The following is a 27,899-nucleotide window of genomic DNA, read 5'->3' on the forward strand; positions in this document are numbered from 1 at the left end:
ACCCTAGAACTCTCAAATGAAAAAAAGACAACCAGTAGAAAAATAGACAGGATGGGCAATTCAGATACTCAGCAAATGTGTGAGAAGATGCTCAATCTCATTAGTAACCAGTGAAATGAAATTTAAAACTGTAATGAGATACCATTTCACACCCACCAGATAGAAGGCTTGACAATTCCAAATGTTGGTGAGGACTTGAAGTACCCAAAGTTCTTATTTACTGCTGGTGGGAATGTGAACTGGCACAACAGATCATTACCATTAGGGAATTTTTTGAATGGGGCTTATGATACTGAAATCTGCTTTAGTAGATATCCCAAAATGAAGTCCTCTGCACTTAATTTGCTGAATGTGCAACTTTTCCAGAACATACCTCTTTGGTGTGTATAGAAGTACCTGGTTAGTGATGTGATTATCTCCCTTCATACATCCTCTTTCATAATCTACTATCCTATCAGGAACACTAAAGGCCAATTGGGAAAGGATACATCTGTTATCCAAGAGTTTTCCAAAGAAATTTTTAAATAATTTCAACCATTGAGTTTGCATGCTGATTTATGCTCTGTTTTGCAGGGAAGAATAGCAGAGTTGGAGTTACAGTTAAAACACGGAAAAGAAGGACCTGAGGAGGTGCAGTACAAGAAAAGCACAGCCTGGCTCTGGTAAGAAGGTGGCGTTCTACTGCTCATTATGGCAAGGAGGTGAACAAGGAGAAGGAAGATATTACTTTAAAGGCTTTAAGTTGGGAGTTTTAACTTCTGTATGAGCCTGAAGAAGAAAAGATAGACAATCTGATATGCGTATTTTCTATCCACTCCTCAGATAAAATTATAAGGAGAGATTTATTCATAAACTTTATATGCTTTTTATCATTTTCTAAAGCAGTGAGGATGAGATATGGAAAGGATTTATTTTTCCCCTGTAACTGATTATTTTATATGCTTTTAAATGAAAAATTTTATTTTTCTCTTTCAATTCATTGCCTTCTTACCTCACATTTAGTCAAGGAACTCCCCACCCCCATGTCCTGTCCCAAGACATTTTCACTATTAGGAACAACTTTACCGTGTCAGGGCTTAATTTCTTTGACAGACACTCTCTAGTGAATTCCCACTATATTATGTAGAAATGTGTAAGTGCTGGCACATTAAAAGCAATTCAGATTGTTACATGGGTTGGGAAGAATATCTTGTCGGATTAACGTAACAGCATTCTAAATGTAAGTAAAGTACCCAGAATCTAAATAGCTTTGCGCACAGCCACAGGTTGCTTTAATCTAAATAGTTGTTCAAAGGTTACTGTTTTTCGGTCTGTATTTACTGACACTTGGCATATGTAGAAATGCTGAAGTAGTGTTTGTGTGTGTGTGTGTGTGTGTGTGTTTAATTAATTCTATTTTAAGTTTCATTTCCCAGATTACAAAGAGCAAACAAATAAATGATAATACACTTTAAAACATTATGGCACTAGATATAAGATTAAGGATTAAGAATTTGGGTTTTGTTCTTATTTAATATTATCTTTTGCATATAGTTATAATTTCATCTTCTGAAAATGATAATATGGTCTAGGTAGTAAAACTGTTATGCTCTCCAAAACTTAAAGTTGCCTTCCAGTCAGTTCTGATTCATGGTGACCCCATGTGTGTCAGAATAGAACTGTGCGCCATAGAGTTTTCAATGGCTGTGACCTTTCAGAAGCAATCCTTAGGCCTTACTTCCCAGGCACTTCTGGGTGGGTTTGAACCACCCTTTTGCTTAGTAACCAAGTGATTAACTGTTTACACCACCCAAGAACTCCTGTTCAAAATATATACAATAACATAAGTATATATGTCCCAGGTGAAACTCATGGGGTGCATGTGTTCGTGAGTACATGGGAGGTTGTTGTTGTTGGGTGCCTTCAAGTCAGTTCTCACGCATAGGGACTCTGTGTACAACAGAACGAAACACTGCCCGGTCCTGTGTCATCCTCTCAATCCTTGCTATATACTTGAGCCCACCGTTACAGCTGCTATGTCAGTCCATCTCCTTGAGGGTCTTCCTCTCTTGCACTGGCCCTCTACTTTACCAAGCATGATGCCTTTCTCCAGCGTCTGGTCCTTCCTGATAACATATCCAAAGTACATGAGACGAACTCTTGCCATTCGCTTCAAAGGGGCACTCTGGCTAAACTTCTTTCAAGACAGATTTGTTCGTTCTCTGGCAGTCCATGGTATATTCAATATTCTTTGCCAACACCATAATTCAAAGGCATCAATTCTTCTTCAGTCTCCCTTATTCATTGTCCAGCTTTCAGTTGAGGCAATTGAAAACACCATGGCTTGGCTCAGACATACCTTAGTTCTCAAAGTGACATCTTTGCTCCTTAATACTCTAAAGAGGTCTTTTACAGCAGATTTGCCCAATACAATATGTTGTTTGATTTATTGACTGCTGCTTCCATGGGCATTGATTGTGGATCCAAGTAAAATGAAATCCTTTACAACTTCATTATTTCTCCATTTATCATGATGTTGCTTATTGGTCCAATTGTGAGAATTTTTGTCTTCTTTATGTTGAGTTGTAATCCATACTGAATGCTGTAGTCTTTGATCTTCATCAGTAAGTGCTTCAAGTCTTCTTCGCTTTAGCAAGCAAGGCTGTGTCATCTGCTTATTGCAGATTGTTAAGAAGTCTTCCTCAAATCTTGATGCCGCATTCTTCTTCATATAATCCAGGCTTCTCAGATTATTTGCTCAGCATACACATTAAATAAATATGGTGAGAGGATACAACCCTGAGGCACTCCTTTCCTGACTTTAAACCATGCAGTATACCCTTGTTCTGTTTGAATGACTGCTTCTTGTTCTATGTGCAGGTTCCTCATGAACACAATAAAGTGCTCTGGAATTCCCATTTTTCCCGGTATTATCTATAATTTGTTATATCTACACAGTTGAATCCCTTTGCACAGTCAATAAAACACAAGTAAACATCTTTTTGGTATTCTCTGCTTTCAGCCAAGATCCATCTGACATCAGCAATGATATCCCTGGTTCCACGCCCTCTTTGGAATCTGGCTTGAATTTCTGGCAGTTCCCTGTCAATGTACTGCTGCAATTGTTTTTGAATTATCTTCAGCATAATTTTTACTTGTGTGTGATATTAATGATATTGTTTGGTAATTTCCGCATTCTGTTGGATCATCTTTCTTTGAAATGGGCACAAATATAGATCCCTTCCATTTGGTTGGCCAGGTAGCTTTCCAAATTTCTTGGCATAGACAAGTGAGCACCTTCAGTGCTGCATCCATTTGTTGAAACATCTCAATTGATATTCCATCAATTCCTAGAGTCTTGTTTTCCACCAATGCCTTCAGTGAAGCTTAGATTTCTTCTTTCAATACAATTGGTTCTTGGTCATATGCTACCACCTGAAATGGTTGAACATCGATCCATTCTTTCTGTTACAGTGACTCTGTTTATTCCTTTCATCTTCTTTTGATGCTTCCTGCAGCATTCAGTATTTGCCCATAGGATCGTTCAATATTGCAATTTGATGCTTGAATTTTTTCTTCAGTTCTGTCAGCTTAAGAAATGCCAAGTGTGTTCTTCCCATTTGGTTTTCTGACTCTAAGCCTTTGCGCATTCCATTGTAATACTTTTACTCTGTCTTCTCAAGCCACCTTTGAAATCTTCTATTTAGCTCTTTTACTTCATCATTTCTTCCATTTGCTTTAGTTACTCTACGTTCGAGATCAAGTTTCATCCATTTTGGTCTTTTCTTTCCTTCCTTTCTTTTTAATGACCTTTTTCTTTCTTCACATATGATGTCCTTGATGTCATCCCACAGCTCGTCTGGTCTTCGGTCTTTTAATGTTCAATGCATCAGATCTATTTTTGAGACGGTCTCTAAATTCAGGTGAGTTGTACTCAAGGTTGTATTTTGGCTCCTGTGGACTTGTTTTAATTTTCTTCAGCTTCCACATGAGGAATCAATGGTCTGTTCCACAGTCAGCCCCTGGCCTTGTTCTGACTGGTGATATTGAGGTTCTCCTTGTCTCTTTCCACAGATGTAGTCAATTTGATTCCTATATATTCCATCTGGTGAGATCCACGTGTGTAGTCATCATTTATGTTGTTGAAAAAGGTATTTGCAATGAATAAGTTGTTGATCTTGAAAAATTCTGTCATGCAATCTCCAGCGTTATTTCTGTCAGCAAGGCCGTATTTTCCAACTATCGATCCTTCTTTGTTTCCAACTTTCGCATTCCAATCACCAGTAATTATCAGTGCATCTTGATTACATGTTTGATCAATTTCAGCCTGCAGAAGTTGGTAAAAATCTTCAATTTCTTCATCTTTGCCAGTAGTGGTTGGTGCGTAAATTTGAATAAAAGTTTTATTAGCTGGCCTTCCTTGTGGGCCTATAGATATTAGCCTATCACTGACAGTGTTGTACTTCAGGATAGATCTTGAAATGTTCTTTTTGATGATGAATATCATGCCATTCCTCTTCAATATGTCATTCCTGGCATAGCAGACCATATGATTATCTAGTTCAAAATGGTCAGTACCAGTCCATTTCAGCTCACTAATGCCTAGGATATCTATCTTTATGTGTTCCATTTCATTTTTAATGACTTCTAATTTTCCTAGATTCATACTTCATACATTTCATGTTCCAATAATTAATGAGCATTTGCAGCTGATTCTTCTCATTTTGACTCATGCCACATCAGCAAACGAAGGTCCTGAAATGTGACTCCATCCACATCATTAAGGTTGACTACTTTGAGGAGGAGGCATCTGTTCCTCAGTCATATTTTGAGTGCCTTCCAACCTGAGGGGCTTATCTCCCAGCACTGTATCATACAATGTTCCATTGCTATTAATAAGGTTTTCCCTGGCCAATTTTTTCAGAAGTAGACTGCCAGATCCTTCTTCCCTTTGTTAAGAATGATAATTCTAGAACGCTTAATTGTCTCATGAGTAACTTGTACATAAATCAAAAGGCAGTTGTTTGAACACAACAGGGGGATACAGTGTGGTTTAAAATCACGAAAGGTGTGCGTCAAGGTTGTATCCTTTCACCATACTTATTCAATCTATATGCTGAGCAAATAATCTGAGAACTGGACTATATGAAGAAGAATGCGGCATCAGGATTGGAGGAAGACTTGTTAACAACCTGTGATATGCAGATGACACAGCCTTGCTTGCTGAAAGTGAAGAGGACTTAAAGCACTTACTGATGAAGATGAAAGACTACAGCCTTCATTATGGATTAGTCCTCAACATAAAGAAGATAAAAATCTTCACAGCTGTACCAGTAAGCAACATCGTGATGAACGGAGAAAATATTGAAATCATAAATGATTTCATTTTACTTGGATCCACAGTTAATGCTCATGGAAGTAGCAGTCAAGAAATCAAACAACATATTGCACTGGGCAAATCTGCTGTAAAAGACCTCTTTAAAGTATTAAGAAGCAAAGACGTCACTATGAGGACTAAGGTACACCTGACCCATGTGTTTTCAATTGCCTCATATGCATGTGAAAGCTGGACAATAAATAAGAAAGACTGAAGAAGAATTGATGCCTTTGAATTATGCGTTGCCAAAGAATACTGAATATACCGTGGACTGCCAGAAGAATGAACAAATCTGTCTTTGAAGAAGTACAGCCAGAATGTTCCTCAGAAGCAAGGATGGCAATACTTCATCTCAAGTACTTTGGATATGTTACCAGGAGGAAGCAGTCCCTGGAGAAGGACATCATACTTGGTAAAGTAGAGGGTCAGTGATAAACAGGAAGACCTTCAAGGAGGTGGATTGACACAGTGGCTGCAACAGTGGGCTCAAACATAGCAAGGATTGTGAGGAAGGCACAGGACCAGGCAATGTTTCGTTCTGTCGTACACAGGGTCGCTATGAGTTGGAACCGGCTTCAGGGCACCTAACAACAGCAACAACAATTAGATGTCTAGGTGGAGATATCAAGTAGGTTGTTGTTGACTATGTTAGTTTGGAGTTTGGGGAAGAGGTCAGGGCTAGAGATATAAATTTGGGAATCATCAGCATATCAATAGTATTTAAAGTCATGACACTGGATGAGATCACCTAGGGAGTCAGTAAGGATAGAGAAAAGGTCAGAAGACCGATTTAGCAATGGAGAAGGTGAAGATGGAATCAATAAAGCAGATGGAAAATTAGTGATCAGTGAGGTAGGAAGAAACCAAGAGGGAGTGGAGTCCAAGAAGCTGACTGAAAAAAGTGTCTCAAGAAAGGAATGTCCAGTTGTGTCAGATACTACCATGATACTGCAAAAGATGGAGACATAATCGAGCATTAGATTTGACCACTTGACAGAAGCTGTTTTGGTGGAGTTGTAGGAACAAAAGCCAAATTGTAGAAGGGTCTGGAGAAAGTGGAAGGAGAGGAACTGGAGTCATCACGTGTAGACTACTCTTTCTGAGGAGTTTTGATTTGTTAGAAGGTTCCAAAGTGGCACAATAATTTCAGCTGGATTACTAACCTAATGGTTGGTGATTTGAACCCACCCAGTGGTACCAAGGAAGAAATTATGGAGCAGTTCTACTCTGTAACACATGGGATTACTATGAGTTGAAATCAATTCCGATAGCAGTGGATTGACTTTGGATGCGTAGGAAGCAGAGATATGGGGCAGCAGGTGGAGGGCTTTTTTTTTTTTCTTTTCTTTTTAAGATGGTAGATATTGTAGCATGTTCACGTGCTAAGGCGAATAATATAAACAGAGAAGGAAAATATTGGTGATGCAGCAGAGAGACCAGAGTAGGTGAGGAGAGAGAGCTCGTACACAAGCCGAAGATTTGGCCTTAGAACTATAGACAGGTCATTGTTATTAAATATTCCATGTTGACCGATAGAAGATTACACTGAATTTACTATACTCCATTTAGGAAGATAAAATTAGATTTTAAAATACATTTTAGAGAAATTTATTGTGAAATGGTTTTTAAAAATACAAGTTTAAGATCTGCAGGAGGAGTTTTCAACTATTTTTAAAACTTGGCTCTTCATGATGACTCAATTCTCAAAGAGTGCTGGGTAGCCTAAGATTTCATTGTATTTTGAATGTAAATATTTATGAATGCAAATATAATTTATATTGAATGCAAAATTTTATTATATATAAATTTTATAATATCTATAATATATAATATGTGTAATATTTATAAATTCAAAGTATACAATGAAATTGTCTATGGAACCCTCTTCAAAATGTAAAGTTGGCAGCCAGTGGGGTTTTTCACTTTATCTCAAGGCTCCTATATTGAAAAAAAAAACAATTATGTTCTGTGATTATTTGAACTGAACATACCTTCCTTCAAACTGCGAGTATAATTATTTTCTTTTAGCTTCAGTGTGATTATATAACCAAATTTTATTACTTTAAATTTTGTATACACACGTAGTGTCTCTTCCATATCTACAATTTTGAAACAGTAAAGTGGTGTTTTCGTGAGCTCCTATGCGAAAAACAGAGAACAAAATGAAGGACACTTGAATACCCACCACTCAGTTTAAGAGAGGGCACTGTTAACAACACTGCCTATATACCTCTCTTCAGCTACTTTCACCTCCTTCCCCACCTCTGTGACATAAACTTCAGAATAGGAAAATGAAGCTCTCTCTGAAATAAAGTCCTGGAACTGAAACAGCTCTTTTCACCTTACACTAAAATTCTACATATATAGTTTTAAGATCTGGAGTCATTGCCAGAAGGTTTTTAGTAATTGGTGAATAAGAGAAAAAATTGCATTCTTGCTACAACATAAACTCTAACACCTATTTTCCACCTTCTCTGCAGGGTCAGAGACATGTTGACTGATGAGATCACCAAGGCAGCTGCAAAGTAAGATTCTTTTATTCTCTTACCAAAAATTTTCTGTGTATAAACATAGTGTTTTTTTTTTTTTTCCTGGGAAGTACTTACTGTTTCTCCTATTAGGGCATTTTATAACTTTAAGGAGTTTCTAATATTTTTCAAAAATCAGTTTTTACCCTTTCCCATATTAAGTTCATTTTTATTGTATGTCTTTTTGTGAAAATACAAAGAGACTGGTATGAACATGTAATTTGTACATCAAGAGGCACTGAGCTTGAGCCCTTGCTGTATACCTAACAAAATGCCAGGTACTTTAGCTTAGACTTGTAATTTGGTTCCGGGGGTAGGGCGGGGGGTGGGAAGAAATCCTTGGTAATGTGACTTACGTGGATTCTACAAATAGATTATTAAATCTCAGCTGTGAAGCAGCAAATAAACCAGAGTAGAACTTCCTTTCATTCCCTTTATTGGGTCCCTGTTACTGGGTCCTGGATATCTAAAAATTTTTAATAAACTTAAATCTGTTGTGAAGACCAGATTAAAAAACAATTTCAGTCATGTCTTATGTTTGTTTTAACAAAAATTTCTTGAGTGTTACTGCCTTGAAGATTTTTATTTACCTTAAACCAATTCTTACTAAGAAAATTATACCCTAATGAATTTACTCGGACAATCTCTTCAGGCTCCTTTGTAGCAAGCTGGCAGTAACTTACATGTCAGTTTGTGTACACTTCTCCCTTCCAACATCATCCTTAGCTGCTGCCATTTCTATATGACTTCCTTTCTTCTTATCCTTTGACCTAGACGATTTCATGTGTATTGAAAGTCCATATCATCTAGAAATATTTCACTGCAGCATAGTTAATCCCCACCATTCCCAGAAATGTCTCTAACTAAATAGATTTTGCCTTAAAACCAAAACAAAACAAAACATGGTCTCCCTTAGAGTTAGCTTTCTTAAGCAGGCATATAGCTGTCAAGTCTGATCTTGGAACATGATCACTACTCAGTCTCACGTCTTCTGAATAAAGGGAAACAGAAGTGGTAATCCTCTAGTCAGTTCTGTAGGAGGCACTGGGAAATAGATCTGTTGACAAAGTGAAAACTTAAGTACAGAGGGGCTTGGATAGGGACTCATTTGTGTCTGCTTATCCAGTTTGGTGAATTGCAGACACAGTGGGAGAGCACTCAGTTGCATATTGGGGAAGGTGGGGGGGCTGGAAGGATAGGCTGTCTTTGACCTTTACCTTTCAGAATTTGTTCTATTATGTAGTCTACTTATATCCTGTTAAAACAGTGCCCTCTGACATTTGCAGCAAAAGGCTTGAATGCTGAAGAAACTAGCAGCTTTCTATTAAAACAAACTATAATTTTGCCTCTCTGGCAGCATTTGCATTTTCCATTTGAAAATTTCTATGAGACTTTAATTATCAGATTTGCAAAGCATCACTTCATGACTGATACCTCAGGAGATTGTGTTCACATTCTCAGTGGTACAGAGTAAAAATAATTGATGTTCTCCTGGTGTTAACTTTTCATGAAAAATTTCAAAGTATTTTATAGGCCTTATCTTACTAAAATGATCTTGACAATACTTAGCATGACAGCAAGTGAATATGAGATATTTAAGGTCTAGAGGCTGAGAGATTAATGATAGAGCAGAGGTAAAAATCACCCCTTACTTCTTCCTACTGGCTTCTTCCAACCATGTGATGACCCCACCACTACCTGCTGCCACCTTAGCTTTCTGTTTCTTGGACCATGGCTACCAGGACTTAGTTTGGGCCATAGTAGGGCTTGTTTGGTCAAAGCCATAAGTTAAATGCAGGAAGTAAAACACCAGTCACATGGTTAGACTGATTTCCTCATTTGAGAGCCTTTTAAAGCATCGGTGGATAGAACTAAGGGAGAATCAGAACAGGGATAAAATTTGATTATTGATGTAAATGTATTTTCATTGTTACTAATTAAATAAATTTGAACCTGAAGATAAAAAGTCCCCAATGGGTTGGGTCACTTTACTAATATGTAACCTAATGCTTTGTCCCTAAGAAAGCATCGTTATAGTGCATTCTTCCTTGTGCTTTTTAATTAGGTTAATGACATCACTTTGTTTCAAAGGACAGTTTAATTAAAATGTCACTGGAGTTGCCTAGATAAATACTGTACTGATGCTGCCTTGTCATTATGCAAATTAGTCACTATTGTGTGACTAGTAGGGGACAGTTATTTGATCAACAAGGTGATGAGTTTTTGTTGAACTAGTTGTAGATTTTCATCTGGCCAGCTCCTCCTTGAATTTGTTTCACTATGTATGTATTGAGTGTCTTCTCTCCATAAGGCATTGTGTTGGCCGTATAAGGAATGTGAAGATGAGCAAGACCCATTCTCAGTACCTTTCTGAAATATGTTGCTTGGCTGAGGCATGCATTGTGTGAACTGTGGGCTAATTTTTTCTATTCAAAGATTAATGCCCAAATTTTCATTAAATCTGAAACCAAAGATCTAATTAAGAGTGGATTTAACTACATTTTTCTCCATTTGACAAGAAACGTGCATGCTTAGATATGTCATAACCAGTGAAACTTTTGAAGTAAAATCATCTTGGGTACTGTTTTAAAACTGTGACTAACTTCTCTTCTAGAATTTTAGGGTTAAAAAGGTACTTTTTATGTCATCTTGTCTAATTTTCTTGTGTTACATGATTTGATACCAGATTTTTGGTAACCATGTAAGTGTTGCTCTGCAGGGTGATAAAAACTGGGACCTAATTCTCAGATCACCGGTAATTTAAAAGCTTTTTTTTTTTTTTTTCTAAATCTAGGGGATTTGTGGCCATTTTGTAGGAGGACAGCCCTTAGGATATTCTCAGTTGAAGGAAAGTGATAATAATAGAAATAAAATATTTAATTTCATTTTTGTTAAATGATTATATGGCTAGGGCTCATAGGAATGCTCAAATCCTACCTTGCTTCCTGGTGGTTTATTATTAGCTATGTGAGTGCTCAATAATCTCACTAAAGAACTCTAGAAAAACCTACCTTGGAGCCATCTGCTTAGACCTCAAGGTCTCTTCTCCATTTTCATCCCTGCCCCAGCCCATCCCCAGTATGAATTTTGATGTCTTACCAACTTATGGCAGGTCTCTTAGAGAAATGAAGCTAAGGAGGGGTGAACAAAATGGCCAAGTGTGCAGAGCAGGTCTTCACTGAGCTCAACAGACAGCATGCCCTACAGACAGTGTGAAGGAGGGCGAGAAGGAAGCAGGGATAGATGAGTGGATAGATGTACGGACTTGACATTGGGAGGGCCTGAGTCCAGTTCTTACCAAATGGAAGCAAAAATGCAAGAACACAGATGTACGCTAACCTTTTAGTACACACGGACTCACATGTCCAGTTGTGACTATGGCTTGGACCTGGAGGTTCTGGCTGGCTCAGCATGGACAGCAGGGCTGAAAGTCTTCCTCATCCCACGTGTCTGCACTGGGTTAAGCAGGGAGTTGTTCTTGGATGTATACCTTGAACTCAGGTTCAGGTCTCAAGTCCAGGTTTATGGGAGTCCACAATCATAGGACTAACTGAGAATTGAACCATCTGATGGTATGAGTACCGTATGGCCCAAGTTCTGCTATGACAGAATTGTCAAGCCAAGAGCATGTCTTGTGTCCCATTTGGGACTTTCTTCTATAGATTAGTTTGGAATTATGGAATAATACTAAATGCACATTTTCAAGTGGTGAGTATATTAAAAAGCTTCAGTTTTCTTGATACTAAATTCAGAAGTCAAACATAAGACTTTATTGCTAATATTAGAAAACTTCCATCTGAATGATATAAAAGGGAAACTTTCATTCCTAATAGTCTAAAAACAGGCATTTTTCACATCTTATCTAGGGTCTCCAAATTCTATTACAAACTGCCTTTGAGGTTGTTGGCTTTGGCATATTAAGAGAAAGAAGGAGAGGGAAATAATGACTAAGGAAAGCTGCCAGTGTGTCAAATTGCAAGCAAACAATGCTGTCTGAAGTGTTTCACTAGAAGCTGGTTCCACACACCAGTGCTTCAGAAAAGCCAGAGGCCATTCCGTTCTGGTGGGGCTATCCACATAGCTGTCCTTGGTTGTGTTTTCAGAAAAACCAATAAATTTAAATTGGTCAAGGTGGCACAGAAGAAGACAGCTTAGGAAATGTAATTTCAAATGATGAAAAAAAAATTAGGATAAAAACTTAGATATATGAGCTTGAATTTTTAACTGACAAAAAAGCATAATGACCATACATTGAAGAGGAGAGTTAAAAATCAGCACTAGTGTCAGAAGAAGGAAAGAAGCTGTTGGCAACAGGCAAAAGCAGACCTGTGTTTATTAGGCTCACTGAAGGAATGGAAGTGCTTCTTTGACCTCAGCCCCCCACCCCCATAATAGCTCCTTCTCTTCTCCTTGGAATTGTTTTCTTTTTCAACAGGGACAGCCCAGTGGTCAAAGGGAACGCACTGTTAGCCTTAAGTAGCCTTGCTGTTGTCGTATCCAAACATGAAGCCAGCCTCTCCTCAGACTCGGATGAGGCCCTGGAGGTGAGTTATGGGTGATGTGAACTAGTTGAGCTTTGGTTGTGTAACATTTGAAAAGTAAGAAGTCTCTTTAAGCCTGGCTTTAGATGGCCGGGCCCTGGATTTACGAGGTTAAATTCTGTCATTACAGCACCAAGTTATGCTACTTGATGGGCCTTTATGCTGTGAGCCTTAGTGTCTTCCTGGCTTTTCTTTGCTGCTTTTCTGTTTTGCTTTCTTCATCACAGTTAAGTGGTTATTTCCATTTGAAGGTGCCAATTCTATGCAACAGGGGTTATCTTTTTGTGATTACATCAGTGGTAACCAATCTTAAGAGGTTAACTAGGCTTACTGAAAGTGAACAATGCTGTCAAAAAATGATAAATAAGCAGTGTTTACTGACTGAAAAAAGATTTTACTTTGCATTTTAATTGTAAATGTCAATGACAAAGTGCCTATTCATTTTTGCAAGGCATTTATTTCTTAATTAAACATGTGGTGAGATGGCCAATGTTCATTTTCAATGTATTTTTTCAGATAATTCATATCTGTCAAAATAAAAAGGCATGGATTTATTCTTACTTTAAGTCCCAATTATCTGGTAGCTATCATTATCTGGAGACAATATAGCCAAGTGGTTAAAAAACAGACTTTGAAATAGGAGATTCCAGTATTTAAATCCTAGTGCTTCCATTCTATGGCATGCTAGTAACTTTCCCTTTCAAAGCTTGTTTCCTCATCTGTGAAATGGGGTAAAGATACTTACCAGGCAGGATTATTGTAAGGATTAAATGTAAGGGTCTTAGTACCATGGCTGATAGACGCTAAACAATAAATAGTTACCATTATCAGTAGCAGCAAGCAGCAGCATCTACCTCATGGCGTTAAACTACTGTATTGTAAACTATCCTGAAGAGAGAATTTTATGCTAGCTCATTAAAGAAGAATATCTGCTTCCATGACCACAAAAAAGAAAGAAGTAAAATCATATAAAACATGACTGATAGTTGTTTTAAAATAAAATTTACCTGCTGTCTTCTCAAACTGAGTGTGAGCCTTAATTTGTGGGCTTGCTACGTATGCAGCAAAAAGTGAGACTTTATTAATTAAATATTATTCAGCTTATCTCTCTCCTCTTAGAGTATCTTATAGGCCATCTGTACTTAACTCTTTTCCCATTGTGGGATTTTTTGATTGCAAGCTAAGAAAATGACTCTGACTGATTTAAATGAAAAAGAAACTGGAAGGATATGGAATCTGGAAGCTTATGGAATTAAAAGCAAATATTAAAAACCAGGTTTGTAGAAAAAATAGGAACCAAGGCAACTTGGGGAGTCCAAGCAACATGTGCAGACCATTCCCACCCAGATGGATCTTATTGAGTCATTTACGGCCCTTGCATCACTCACTCAAGGGGTCCCATGCCCATCCTTGGCAAGTAGCTTAGCTGAAAGTTTAACCAAGTGGAGGAGAGAGAATTCCCCAAAGGGTATTATTACTAGTAAATAAGAGCATAGGTGCTGTGTGGTAAAAATTGCAAATGTCTGTTACACATAGGAAGGGTAAGAGACCAAGGGATTATTGCATGAAGGATAAGAATATAGTTAGTTACCATATGAATAGTTTAACTTTAAACCCAGAATCTTATTTTAATAATGAGAAAGATGAAAACATTTTTTAAAGAGGACTACTTTTGCAGAGGCAACATGCTCAGTAGATCTACAACCTAAAAAGTTAACTGCCCTCTCTAGAATCCCTTTACTCTTGTGATACTTATGCCAAGCTACCAGTTGTACAGAGTCCCTAGGTGGTGCAAATGGTTAGCATTCTCAGCCCCTAACCCAAAGATTGGCAGTTGATCTACCCAGAGGTGCCTTGAAAGAAAGGCCTGACAATCTACTTCAGAAAAATCAGCCATTGAAAATGCTATGGAGCACTATTCTGACACAGATTGGATCACCATGAGTCAGAGTCGACTCAACAACAACTGATTTACCAGTTGTAGAGGTAATTTGCCCCAGTAATAAGTGAGGGCTTAACTCAGAGTTTTGAAGTTCATGTTCTTTTGCTCTTCATTATTTTTCCCCTTTTGTCTGATGCTGTAACACATAGAACAAACACAATGAGAAGCCACCCAGCCCAAAGAGAGGGCTTTACTTTTATTCTTGATGACCTTGCCTTTGGCCATCACTCAAGACAAACTCAAGACCTGATTATTTTATTAGATTGAAGTTTTCAAACTTCATTCAAATCTGCGTGTGACCAATAACTAAAGATCTTAAGCCCTTGTGTGAGTCAGTGTATTAATTCCAAGGACAGACTCAACACTGCCATGGCCATTTTTAATTTGCACCACCTGAGCTTTACCATGTGCGTTAACAAATGCCTTTGCCATTCATGGTCATGAATGATTTTTAAAACCAAATTATACTTTTAATGAGTGTGGTTTTGTTGTTGTTTTGTCTTTACTTTCTCTTTCTTCTTCTTTTCCAAACTTAAGATCATTTATGTTTTCATACCTAATTTTTCAAATAGCTAGGCAAATGTCATGATTCTTGAATGATGACTATATGGTAGTAGTAAGCAGAAGTGCTAGAGCTGTTGATCAAAATTTTGTAAGTTGCTTTATTACTTCCTTTGTGAAACAACAAATTATAGAATTGAGAAGATTTGAATTGTTTTGTCTACACACGTCTTCCTTTAACCTCCACATTATCCTCACTGAAACTCACTGAACTCAGGAGAACTCTGAAGGGCTCCTGGATATGATCGGCAGCCCCTGTCCTCTCACCTCTGCCACGTCTTGCATAAGAGGTAAATCTTATTCCTGATGGGGCACAGGTGATGATTTGTATTTGCCAAATAACCATTCACCCCATGTAGTCTTAACATGTGAAGTTTACTTTTTGATAATAACACTTCATTATTTAATGCAGAAGAGGGTTGTACACGTAATGTTTAGGTTTAGTTTCTGTTTTTCCATTATCATTTCATGTTTTTCTTCGTCTCCAGATTCAACCTAACTTCCTTTCAATGAAAGAGTGGGTTTCCATGGTGCTTGATACCCTCCTGGTAATTGTGGATAGTCATTACCAACCCCGAGGACAACTCTTCTCCTGGTTTTATTATGTAAGTCAGAACAGTAAAAAATGCTCAGAAAACTCAAGGGTTGACTCTTTTCATATCAGTTGTTCCGGTGAAATTCCATGATATAGTATAATGATTTTCAGCCTGTCTGTATGTTAGACTTACTGGGGGAACATTAAATATATTTATATTGACAAAAGAAATACTTAACTGTGGCCTCACCGCCAATTTAATTGGTTGGAGATGGGCCCCGGGGCATCAGCATTTTGAAAGCTCTCTAGGTTATTCTAATGTTCAGTCGCAGTTAAGAGCTGTAGTTGTGGTAGAATGAACATTGGCTGAAGAGTGGAGACCTCAAGTTTCTAGTCATAGTCTTGTCATTTCAGGCTATGTGACAATGGGCAGTTCATTTAATCTCTTTGTACCTTTGTTTCCTTATTTATAAAATGAGGGGATTGAATTATATTATCTGTAGTGATGGTAGCCCTAGCTTCACTCTTTATTAGTTTTGTGGCTATTGGTCTGATACTGAACCCCTTTCATCCTTTTTTTTTACTTATAAAATGAAGGTAAAAATTAATGCTTTGCCAACTTTATCATGGATTGTGAGGGTCTCATTATGTAATTCATGTAAGAATGCTTTAAAAACTGTGAAATACTCTGTAAATAACAAAGGAATATTGTTGTTGATACTTAAAAAGCACTGATTACTCAGTCATTGTCTTTGTTTATGCTTATATCCTAAGATTTGAAGTAAAACAAAAACACACTTTTTTGTTTAGGTTTCATTTTCCCTTTATTGGTTGTGGTGCATGCTTTATTTTTGTATCCCCATGGAATTATTTTAGTTTTTACCCTATCACTATCCATTGCTTAGGGAATTATAGTGATCATGGGACAATCAGCTGAGTGGCAGAGGATTATACTTGATTTGAATAAAAATATAGCACAGATCCTGAACTGTTGCTAAGATCACGAATTTAGCCTGAAACCCCATTGCCTTAGGCCTTCTCTGTACAACAGTTTGTGTGCCTCTGTCCCCTGCCCTCAGAGAACCTGGTATGTATTCATCTGTGGGGGTCTGGAGCTAGATTTTTAACCGTACATTAGGACAAAAAATAGCTTACCAGACAATGCAGAATCAAACTGGAAAGTAGATTTTTCTCAAAGAAGTTAATTTCCTTATGATGATTTGCTTTCTATCAGAAGTGTTCTTATTTATTTAATGATAGATGAAAAAACCTGTTTAGAAGCTTAGATGGAGGTCTTTGCAATAGCGATCTGGTTAAGATATTCACCAGGACAGGGTATTGTACATTTCTAATAATGCTACTTAGTTCTTACAGACCAATAAAAATAATCTCCTTAGTAGCCAGCTCGGGGTTGCCTTTTACCTTTGTGGTTTTGCATTATTATACTTTTTTTCATAGCCCTATTTCGAAAGTCACTTCCTTTATTTCCAGTGTCCTAGCTTTGTCAGTACAGAAGTGCTGCATTAACTTAAAGTATAAGTTAGCATATGTTTGATTTTATACTTATAGTGCTAAAGCTTAGAGAACAAATGAGCATAGAATTAAAAACACTTTTTAATGTGCTTTGGCTGCAAGGGACAACACAGCTTTCATGGTATGTCTGAAAATTTAAAGTGAATAATAGTAAGAAATGATAAACGGCCTTTCTTCTCCTCTTGAGACATATTTATAAATGTATATAATGTCTGGTAGAGCTCTCTAACATGGAATTCTTATAAAAGTTGTTCATATTCAACTGCCCTGTGATTTCATTAGAGCTATTATTCATTTCTTTACCCGTAATTACATATAGGAAGGAGCATATACATTCTCCATTTCATTCTGAATAGCTAGTTATTGCTTTGTAACCAGAGGCTTTTAGGATTTCAACTTCCTTTTTAATTAAAAGGAATTAACCCCCTGTAGGCAATAATCCATCGATTGGGAAGCATTCCCACCAAAAATTTTGGGAGATCTGCCAGTAGATCCCTACACTAAACCTACACTCTTCCCTCAGTGCTAAACTTAAACTTTATTATTATTATTTTCCTTTTTCTTTCCCTCCTGGAGAACTCCTGGCTTTCTGGAATCATATTTATAGTGTGGCTTAGTGATTTGCCCAAATTTGGATAGCTTCACTTTGGATTTTTCAATGTATGTGCATGTGGGCTTTTGAAAACACTGAAATTGTTTCAGCCTTTATAGTGAGGGAATTCGCATTCTTTAAAAGGAGGGGACTTATAATTTGCTTTTCAAATTTAAAGGACGTTATTAATTAAGTGATTGTTTAGTAGCAAATTATTTCAGTAAGAGTAAAAATCTATCCTATAGACACTTACAGAAATAGATTTTTAAAAAAAATTTTTTTTTTTTGGTTAGCAGGGGTGGGTCTAATAGAAGCTTGTTGTGTTGTATTGTGCTTTTGTGATAGGCATGCTTCCTTCATGTTTTAAACAAAGGGCTAACCCCCTGTTTTCTTTCTTCGGCATGTCCTAGAAATCCTATTCCGGTGAAAACACAGCTAGTGCCATTGCCCGTTCTGCTGCCGCCACGGCTTTGTCTCTCCTCGTGCCAGTTTTCATTATCTCTTGCAAAGAGAAGGTTGAGGAAATCCTGAACATGCTGACTGCCAGGTTACCTGGGAAACCAAGTGCTGACGAGTCTCAGGCCGTGCAAATCCACATGGGCCTTGCTTTGGGGATGTTTCTCTCTCGTTTGTGTGAGGAGAAACTCAGGTACGGTTTATTAAAATATTTTTACTTTTCCTCTTGTGGTTTAGGTGAAGGACTCTACACAAATGAACGTACATACGTAAACATTGTAACTGAGAATATGTGGTTGCTAGTGGTTGCTAAACTTTTTGAGATGGGCAAGTTGATCCTCTTTTCTCCTTTATGGGTAAATTTGTCACCCATTGATGTATTAAAGTGATTGATTACTTGAAAATCATTTCATGCTTAGATAAAGCCCTGGGTACATCTGTGTAATAGATGTGAGGAAAAGCCTAATCTTATGGTGCTATAAGTAAAGAAAAGCTACTTTTTTTGGTTTGTACAGTATGGAAATAATTACTGATTCTTTCTGATAGCACTGTAAAATGGGAGGAAAGGATTGGGGTATCCTTTGTGCCCGAGGGATGTTGGAAGTCACTGAAGCACCTGAGAACTGCATGTACTTGGTTTTAAATATTGCTTTTATCCTGTGCCCTGGCTACATTTTTATAATCCTTAAAGAGTCTTAATCTGTGTATATTATACTATGTGCTTTATTCAGTTTGATTGCTCATTTTTGGACTGCTAGCTTTACCCTTGACTGAAGCTAATGGAATATCAAAGGCCCAGGTGGAAAATTCCACTAAATAGGGAAATTTTCTTGTGGATGAATCTACTTTTATGGTTCATATTGTTTATTGTTGATTTGACAACAAACCATAGAATTTTACATATCCAGATTGATTGTAGGGTGGTGCCACATGATTATTTGGGTATCATGAATATTTGGATGCCTCTGACTTGGAGTTTAGCCCCATTTTCCTGCACTGGAAGTAGATCATAGGGAGAGGCATCCTGTTGTGAAGTTAGATGTCCCTAAACTTCCCTGATGGGCAGAAATGAGCTGTCCAAAGGCAAGAACTGGTGTTGATGTAGGTAAACTGGATGACAGTATGCTATACTTAGATTTTCAATTTGAAACCAGTAGTTAAGATTGCATTTGTAGTTTACATAGTTTTGCACAAACACCAATATGTGAAACCTGTCTGAGAATTACTATTGATCTAGGCAAACAGTACATTTCAAGTGATCATTTTCAGCCTTTGGAAACATCTGTCAGATGAGTGGGATGATTAGCTTAGTCCTTGCGATCATAAACGAACTGTGTCCAGGATATTCATTTTGTTCACTTCACCAGCATTAATACATATAAGCCTGGCTCTGAACTTGAACAAAACATATTGCTTGTGAATTGACTTACATATCTATTGTGTGTGATCAAACACAAAGTGTTTTTAAAGACTTAAAACTCGAAGTTGTTTTTTTTTTTTCCCCCTTTGCTACTGTGCTAATGGTAGTCTCTTTACCATCCTTGTCCATGCTCTTTCTTCAGTATTTTTTCAAGCAACATGTTTTACAACTGAGTATGAGCCATGGCAGCTTAATTCCAGGCAACTCATTTCATCCTAGCCTGGTCTCAGCTTCTTTCTAGGATAAGATGCTGATGGTTTTAGGGCTGACAAGCTTGCATTTGCGGGGTTAATTTAATCATGCTGCCTGGAGAAACCTATGGTGAGTCACCTGAAGCACTGATCCCTGGTTCTAGATTGCCTTCCACCCCATCTATCTTACTTGACCTTGTACCTGCAGGAAACCCAGAGCAAAGACACCAAGAATTTCTTCCCATGGCTAAGTGAGCACCCCCACAATAACCACAAACATTAACTTTGCCCTAACGTTCCCCTAAATAGCCCTGGTGACATAATTGTTAAACACTCAGCTGCTAACGGAAAGGTTGGTGGTTTGAGCCCATCCAGCAGCTCTGCAGGAGAAAAACCTGGCCATCTGATTTCATAAAGATTACAGTCAAGTAAACCCTATGGGGCAGTTCTGTTCTGTCACATGGGGTTACTGTGAGTAGAAATAAACTTGACATCACTTAACAACAACGTTGCCATGGTTGTTGGCATCTGATTACTGTTTTTGGCCTGTGTATTAGTACTGCAACCACTAGTATCATTACTCATGCCTCCCACCTTCCTAATATCTTGGAGCAGAGGAATTTGAAATACTTGCCTTTTGGCACTACTAAATATTTTACCAGATAATGACAATGTCACCAGATAATGATATTTTTGAAGAAAGTTTCCATTTTTCTAAAATAAAGGTAAGTGTTTTGAGGGCTTTTGACGCTGAACAGTTATTTAATGACATCAAGTAAGTGGCCCAAAATGGCTCTTTAGAGGAACAGGATTAGGACAATATGTTGATTCTCAGAAAGAGAAAAATCAGTTTATGGAAGAGGATTATGGCAGTTTTTTTTTTTTTTTTTTTAACTCAAGCTAATCTTTATGAAAAAGTCTTCTGAATTTAAATTCTAGTCCAGAATTTATTCAGAAAATATGTTATTCCAAAGCTTCTTGCTTCTGCCATAACCCCCAGAAGATACTAGTAGAATTCCTTTAGCATTTCTTTAGGATATTTAAGTATATTTTACTTCAGAGAACAACTATAATAAGACTTATTTAGTTAAAGCTGTTAAAACTATGTGTATGTGATATGTGTGTTTCTCTCATTGCAAAATGTAATCCTTCGCCTCAAGCAAAACCACTGGAGTCTTGGTCTGGGAAGACATTATTTAAAGTGCTCTCTGGCTGGTTGGAATTCCTAGGGTTGCATTCCACTTAGCAGGGTCTGAGGCAGCCTGAGAGTTGAGATGTAGGAACCCCTTGATAATAAAATGTAGGTGATGAAGCCCACAACTCTGCCTGCAAACACAGCCATAGAACTGCCTTTTAAGTTTTATTTTCTCATGCAGGTCTTAGTTCTCACCAAGACAATTGTAGAAACTGCACCAATTGCTGCGTAAAAGCAGAGGAATATAGAGTTAGTTCTTTCTATCTTTCTTTCCTAACATAAGTAAAGCAATAGAACTTATAACTTCTATAATTCGGACATGAAATCAGAAGTGTCAGTCTTTGCGAGGAAGAGGTTTGGGAGATTCATTGATAACATCGCCTTAAAAACCAAAAAATCAAACCCGTTGCCATCCAGTTAATTCCGACTCATAGTGACCCTATAGGACTGAATAGAACGGCCCCATAGGGTTTCTACGGCTGTAAATCTTTACGGAAGCAGACTGCCACATCTTTCTCCTGCAGAGTGGCTGGTGGGTTCGAACCGCCAACCTTTCAGTTAGCAGCTGAGTGGTTCAACTCATGCACCACCTAGGCTCCTTAACATCACCTTAATTAGGTTATAAACATTCTGAAGGAAAATCACTTTTGCTTTCTTAAATATACTTATTTATGTAGAACTCTAACTTCAGTTATTTCAGTGATTTAAAATTTGGAGGGGCTAAGAAAAAGCAAAAGTAGGAAGTCTTAGGGTTTAGTGGTTGCCAAATAAGAATGTTCAGAAACCCAATTATTGAATAAATTCTCTGACTCAGTTTCTTCATCAACAAAATAAGTATATGTGAATCACAATTGTTATGAATTGTTATGTTTTTGTTTTTATTTTTTAAAAATGTTGGCATTTCCAGGGAAATATTGAGAGCAAAATATCATGTATTAAGTATTTTGGACAGTGAAAGTATTTTAAATGATTTACATTCTCCCCTTGGTCTTCACCCTGATCCTCAGTGATATATCTGGCCAACAGATGAACCTTCTTCTCATGAAGTCTTTGAATGCTCTGGAAAATTGCTGCTTCGACACCAGTCTTGAATACAAGTATGTTGATTCCATTTCCTCTCCAACGGATACTTTGAAACTGGTTCTTACTCAGCCATAAATCTTACAAGCTATGGTGCAGTATTTCTAAGACCTGTTCTTGAGTTCCTTTGAAAGAGTTTTCAGTAATACTGAAAAGCCTGTAATTAAAACCTGCATTTGTCCCAAAAACTACATTTCAGTTATGGACAGTTTGCTTCAATACAGTACAATAAATATTATTTTGTGGCTAAATCTTTATGTTATTAAGACCTTAGTTCTGTCTCGTACTTAATCATATGAGACATATACCAGAACCTAGATGTATGACTTAATCTTTATAAAAATCTGTTGAAACCATTCACTGAATTTGATTGGACTAAGAGATCCTTTGGCCCATGATGTAGATTTCCCTGTGAAATTCAAATGGCTGAGGAATCAAAATGGAAATAAACATAGGTTGGTTATACCAGGGATTTCAAATCTCCTCAGTAGTAAGACTCTTTTTTTTTTTTTTCTTACAGACCTCATGCTTTTTAAAAATTTTGTATATTAAACTAAATATCTTAAATATAATTTACATTATTTTCTCATTCTAGTAATGAAAGGTCTAATGGTATGAAAAGGAATAATTGGAAGAGCATACCTCAAAAACAGCATTAACTGGATTTCTTTAGTGCAAAAGTTAATGTTTCAGTTAGTCTTGTCACTTGTATGGGTGAATATATGGCTTTGTTAGGCTTTCTGAAATATTGACAACATTGAGGACCACTATTGTACCTTTTTGGACTTCCATGTATTTGGGAATCTCAGGTTTGGATCCTCTGGGGTTCATTGTTCCTAGGAAACACAGACTAGAAGCACTAACCTCCAATTTATTATACTTATTTCCCTTTTGCTATTGTGGACACTGTTCAAATATAAGTTAAATCAGTACATTTCTAGCTTTTAGGAGCTTATGATATAAAGCTACATTGATACCCTGTAGCCTATTGGTGTAAAAGTGTAAATGGTAGGAGTAGCTCTATGTATCAACTATTTCATCATGAGTAAGTAAAATCTATTGTACACTTACTTATTGGTGGTGTTTATGGGATCTTCTTTCAGATGCAGGCTAAGATTGGATGGGAACCATTGACACCCAGTTTATCAAGAGACACTTTAGGGATGAAGTCATGTCTTTTTTTTTTTTTTTTTTTTTAAATTATGTGACCCTAGTTGCAATCCCAATAATGTGACTAGCACACTTCCCCTTTCTATCCCAGGTTTCCCATGTCCATTCAACCAGCTCCTATCCCTTTCTGCCTTCTCATCCTACCTCTAGACCGGAGCTGCCCATTTAGTCTTGTATATCTACTTGAACTAAGAGGCACACTTTTCACAAGTATTATGTTTTATAGTCCAGTCTAATCTTTGTCTGAAGAAGTTGGCTTCGGGAATGGTTTTAGTTCTGGGTTAACAGAGTGTTTTGTTGGGGGCCATGTCTTCTGATGTTCCTCCAGTCTCAGTCAGACCATTAAGTCTGTTCTTTTTACATGAATTTGAGTTCTGCACCCCACTTTTCTCCCGCTCCATCAGGGACTCTCTGTTGTGTTCCCTGTCAGGGTGGTCATTGGTGGTAGCCAGGCACCATTCAGCTCTTCTGGTTTCAGGCTGATGGAGTGTCTGTTTTATGTGGCCCTTTTGTCTCATGGGCCAGTATTTTCCTTGTGTCTGTGGTGTTCTTCATTCTCCTTTGCTCCAGGTGGATGAAGTGACATCTTAAGAGTGTGGTTTAAATATGGGAAAAGAAAGAGTTTGGTGGCATGGTTGAAGTCTCTGCAATATAGAAAATGATTCAGGGAAAGTATAGGGCGATTTAGCTAAGGGCTGAAATTTTGGGCCTAATCCATATATTAGCGCTGCTACCTTTTAAAACTAAGGAGTAAGATTATTTCTGTTACATACACACACAACGTACCTGTCTTTCTTCCTCCTACCTCTCCCCCAAAGATGTTCATCTCTGTAGTTCGGGGTGTTATAAAATTGGGGAAATTTTTGCAGTTAAGACACTGTGATTTTCAGCCAGTTGGGACAATTAGGAGTGCCTTTCGTGGATTATCGCCATTAGTTTTCAGGAAGATTGTTTGCATGTAAGGAGGACCATGGTGGGGAAGGGGCAGGTAACTGAATTATCCACAGTATGAGTATTTATGGACTTAAAAAACCTCATTTGCCAAAGAATATTTGACTTTAAATTTTACCTTTTTTCTTGATTAATATCTTCCTAATGCAGACTTGGGAGAGGAAAGGGTGAACCTGGGTAGTTGACTAGTCCTCCAGAGGAAAGTACAATAGGGCCATTAGAAATTTTCTATCCATTTTGGAAAGTCTTGCTCATCTCTCAGCCCCACTGAAAGCTCAGGTCCTTCAAGAAACCCACCCTCTATCTTCTCCAAACTCCCAGTACTCCTACAGTTAGGGAAATTTAGTACTTTGTCGTTCCTAATGCTTTGCGGATATTAGTCCTTGTGTAGATCTCTCTTTAGTTTCAGGTTCAGCTATTCACTGAGAAGCCTCATACTGTACTAGACATTTTCACATCTGTTTTTCATGTAATTTAGTCCTTTTCACAACCTAAATACTATTACCAAAGCAGGTGTCATCATCACTTTGGTTTACAGATAAGGAAAATGAGTCTCAAAGACTAGGAGATTTGTTCAAGGTCACACCCTTAATAAGTGGCACAACTGGGGTGAACTAGGTCATCTGACTTCAAAGCCAATTTTCTTTCTCTTTCATAGTACTGTGTAGAGGACACATATCAATAGAAAACAAAGCAATTTGATACTTGACAATGCAGTGTTTATTTATTTATTTATTTGACATATGTTCCCACCATAAGGGAAAAAAAAAAAAGATTTTTTTTTTCTTCTGCTTTTCTAAATAGGCCCAGGCATGATGCCTGGCTCCTGGCATAAAGTATTCCCTTGTGTAATGAGATTGCAGGAGTCTAGGGTGGTCCTCCCTCCAGTGAAATAGTGGAAGCGTTACCAGGAGGTAGTTAATAGATCTGGGAGCGTGCTACTTCAAGTGATAGAATTCACCCAGAGCAAATTCACCACGCTTCCCTGATTTAATGGTCATGTCCCTGCTGGGGGAACCAAGCACCTGGGCTGATCCTGTCAGTGGTCCCATAACTTACATTTTGCTGCCATCTAGTGGATAGCTCTTTGTGCCACTGCAGTCGTCACAGCCCTAACTATCCATCAATGACCTGAGCTTTGGTTAATTACTATTGAGCTTTTACAAATACGATAACATTTGTATAGCACTTTGTAAAGGGCAGAGTGCTATACAAATGTTAACTCTTATTAGAAGTAATTATCAGATGGCCTAGTACTTAATCAGCTTGATAGCCTACAATAAACGAAAGAATCCAAGATTCATCTCTGGTTAATTTTAGAAAAGTATATCATTATATCTCAATATAGCAACACATATATCAGGATTTTCATGGTTTCAGAATTTCTTTTTGCCAATGATATTTTAATATACTTGAATGAGAGGCTTAAATAAGTAATGACATAATAGGGCACATAATTTTAAAACTCAAATTCTCTACAATTTCATAACATTTTTATAGGACATTTATGTTAGCAGTCCAAAAACCTCAATTTTATACCTAATATTGTAATTTATGTTTTTATTTCATTTTTCTGAGACACCAACACTCAACTCTGTTATTTTCAATGGACCGAAAGATGTGAAAGCTACCTCTGCCCGAGCTCTTCTTGATTTAGAGTTGGCATAAGTATCCAAGAAAGGCTAGAACAAGGTAAATATGTAGGAAATGCTTAGCTAAGTATCTGGGAGAAATCTTTAAGACTTAGGGCAAAATAAATACATTAAAATGCAGGAGCTTCAGAAATCAGAAGGAAACATCAATAAATAAAGCTTTAGCACTCCCTTCTTGGTGCTGGAAAATTGAGACAAAGTGGGAGGAGACGGTTTAGAAGGGCAATCGATGCATATACTTCAGCATATTTTATATTAGCACACATATGTACATACATAGGTTATATATTCACATATTACAAGAGTCAATTAACTACCATTGTAGTAATAAATAGAATAGTTAGTGAATGTTGACCTTACCCAAGAATAATTATATACTGTGGTGATTTTGAGGTAAATGTGGACTAGCAACCCACATGTTCTTTTGTAAGCCTTTGTATCAGTATGCCTTGGGGATGGTAAAGGAGGGGCTTCAGTCCAGGGGATTGAGATTTTTGGATGCCCAGAATAGCCGAGAAAGCAAAACACGAATACCTGCCTATTTATTTAGAAAGATGAGCCCCAATAATTACTTGCGTTTTGGGCGGGAATTCTTTTCCCACATAGATCCAACATCCCTCTTTCTTAAATTAGTCTGGTAAGAAATAGAAATTGAATCATCTTAACTGAAGCTTGGGTAATATGTTCAGTGAATTTTATCTCTCAGAAATTTTGCCTGCAACTAAATATAAGAATCAAGTCTTGTTTTTGTTTTCTGAAGATCTTCTGTCCACTTTAAACCCTCTTGAAATTCTGCAATTGGTCAGTTTTTCAGCAGTCATCAATTATTGGTTGAGTGCCTATACGTGTCAAGTAGTATGCTAGGTGCCATGATACCATGGTGAGGAAAACACAGAGCTTAGAGACTGGCGAGGGAGATAGTACTCAAACAGTCCCCCAAACAATCCTCACCGGATTTCGTAATTACAGTTGTATGAAGTAAAACTAGTACTGTGTGCTATAGAAGAATATGAACGATGTTCCCTGGTGGGCCAGGGAAGATGTCCTGAGAGAGGGACTTTTGATATCGTAAGGGTAAGTAGCTGTTAAATAGGCACAGAGGGAGCAAAAGTCAAATTTGCGAAAATCAAATTTTGTCTGTGTCTTTGCTCTAATTCTATCAAAGTTTTATATACGTCAATATAGAAGGATAGCCAAAAAATCTTCCCTTATAGATCCTAAGTTAAAACAAAGGCTTTAAATTTGCACTAAGTAAGAGCCTCTAACTGCTTTTCCTCTTTCAGATATGTGATTTGTCTCAAAGGCATGCAGTGTTCAGATGTTAGATGCTGATTAAACTGGTTGAAAATGCATTATGCTAGTTGAGGTGGTTGTTAAGTTCACATAAGCTGTGACAGCAGTTCTGCCTGACTAATGATGGATCATGACTGCAGTAGCTTCTTTTTTTATTTTTCCCATATGTAAATTTATACATACATTGTTATGTGACTCTGATTGCTCTCCCCATACTGTGACAGCACACTCCTCCTTTCCACCCGATTCCCCATGTCCGTTCAACCAGCTCCTAACCCTCTCTGCCTTCCCATCTCACCTCCTGACAGAAGCTGCCTGGTTAGTCTCTTGTATCTACTTGAGCTAAGAGGCACACTCCTCCCGAATATCACTTTATGTCCCACAGTCCAGTTCAATCCCTGTCTGAAGAGTTGGCCTCGGAAATTGTTTTAGTTCTGGGCTGATAGAGAATCCAGGGGCCATGCTTTCCAGGGTTCCTCCAGTCTCAGTCAGACCATTAAGTCTGGTCTTCTTACTAGAATTTGAGTTCTGCACCCCACCTTTCTCCTGTTCCAGCCGGGACTCTCTGTTGTGTTCCCTGTCGGGGCAGTCATTGGTGGCAGCTGGGTGCCATCTAGTTCTTCTGGTCTCAGGCTGATGAAGTGTCTGGTTTATGTGGCCCTTTCTGTCTCTTGGGCTAATACTTTCCTTGTGTCTTTGGTGTTTGTCATTCTCCTTTACTCCAGGTGGTTGGGACCAATTGATGCATCTTAGATGGCTGCTTGCAACCTTTTAACACCCCAGACGCCACTCACCAAAGTAGGATGCAGAACATTTTCTTAATAAGCTTTGTTATGCCAGTTGGCCTAGAAGTCCTCTGAAAGCATGGTCCCCAGACCTCTACCCCTGCTACTCTGTCCCTCA

At 37.8% G+C, this 27,899-nt stretch overlaps 1 protein-coding gene across 1 annotated transcript in view; it reads left to right on the forward strand.

Annotated features, from left to right (window-relative positions):
- FOCAD (focadhesin) overlaps positions 1-27,899 on the forward strand; it is a 303,131-nt gene that overhangs the window by 212,733 nt on the left and 62,499 nt on the right. Inside the window, exons 21-26 of the mRNA XM_012554721.2 lie at positions 574-662; positions 7,837-7,881; positions 12,320-12,428; positions 15,417-15,533; positions 17,999-18,237; positions 21,858-21,947. Of these exons, the coding sequence (XP_012410175.2) occupies positions 574-662; positions 7,837-7,881; positions 12,320-12,428; positions 15,417-15,533; positions 17,999-18,237; positions 21,858-21,947 (689 nt within the window). The remainder of the gene's footprint in view (positions 1-573; positions 663-7,836; positions 7,882-12,319; positions 12,429-15,416; positions 15,534-17,998; positions 18,238-21,857; positions 21,948-27,899) is intronic.

Source organism: Trichechus manatus, unplaced genomic scaffold (genome assembly GCF_000243295.1).
Source record: "Trichechus manatus latirostris isolate Lorelei unplaced genomic scaffold, TriManLat1.0 scaffold00025, whole genome shotgun sequence".
Taxonomy (NCBI): Eukaryota; Metazoa; Chordata; class Mammalia; order Sirenia; family Trichechidae; genus Trichechus; species Trichechus manatus.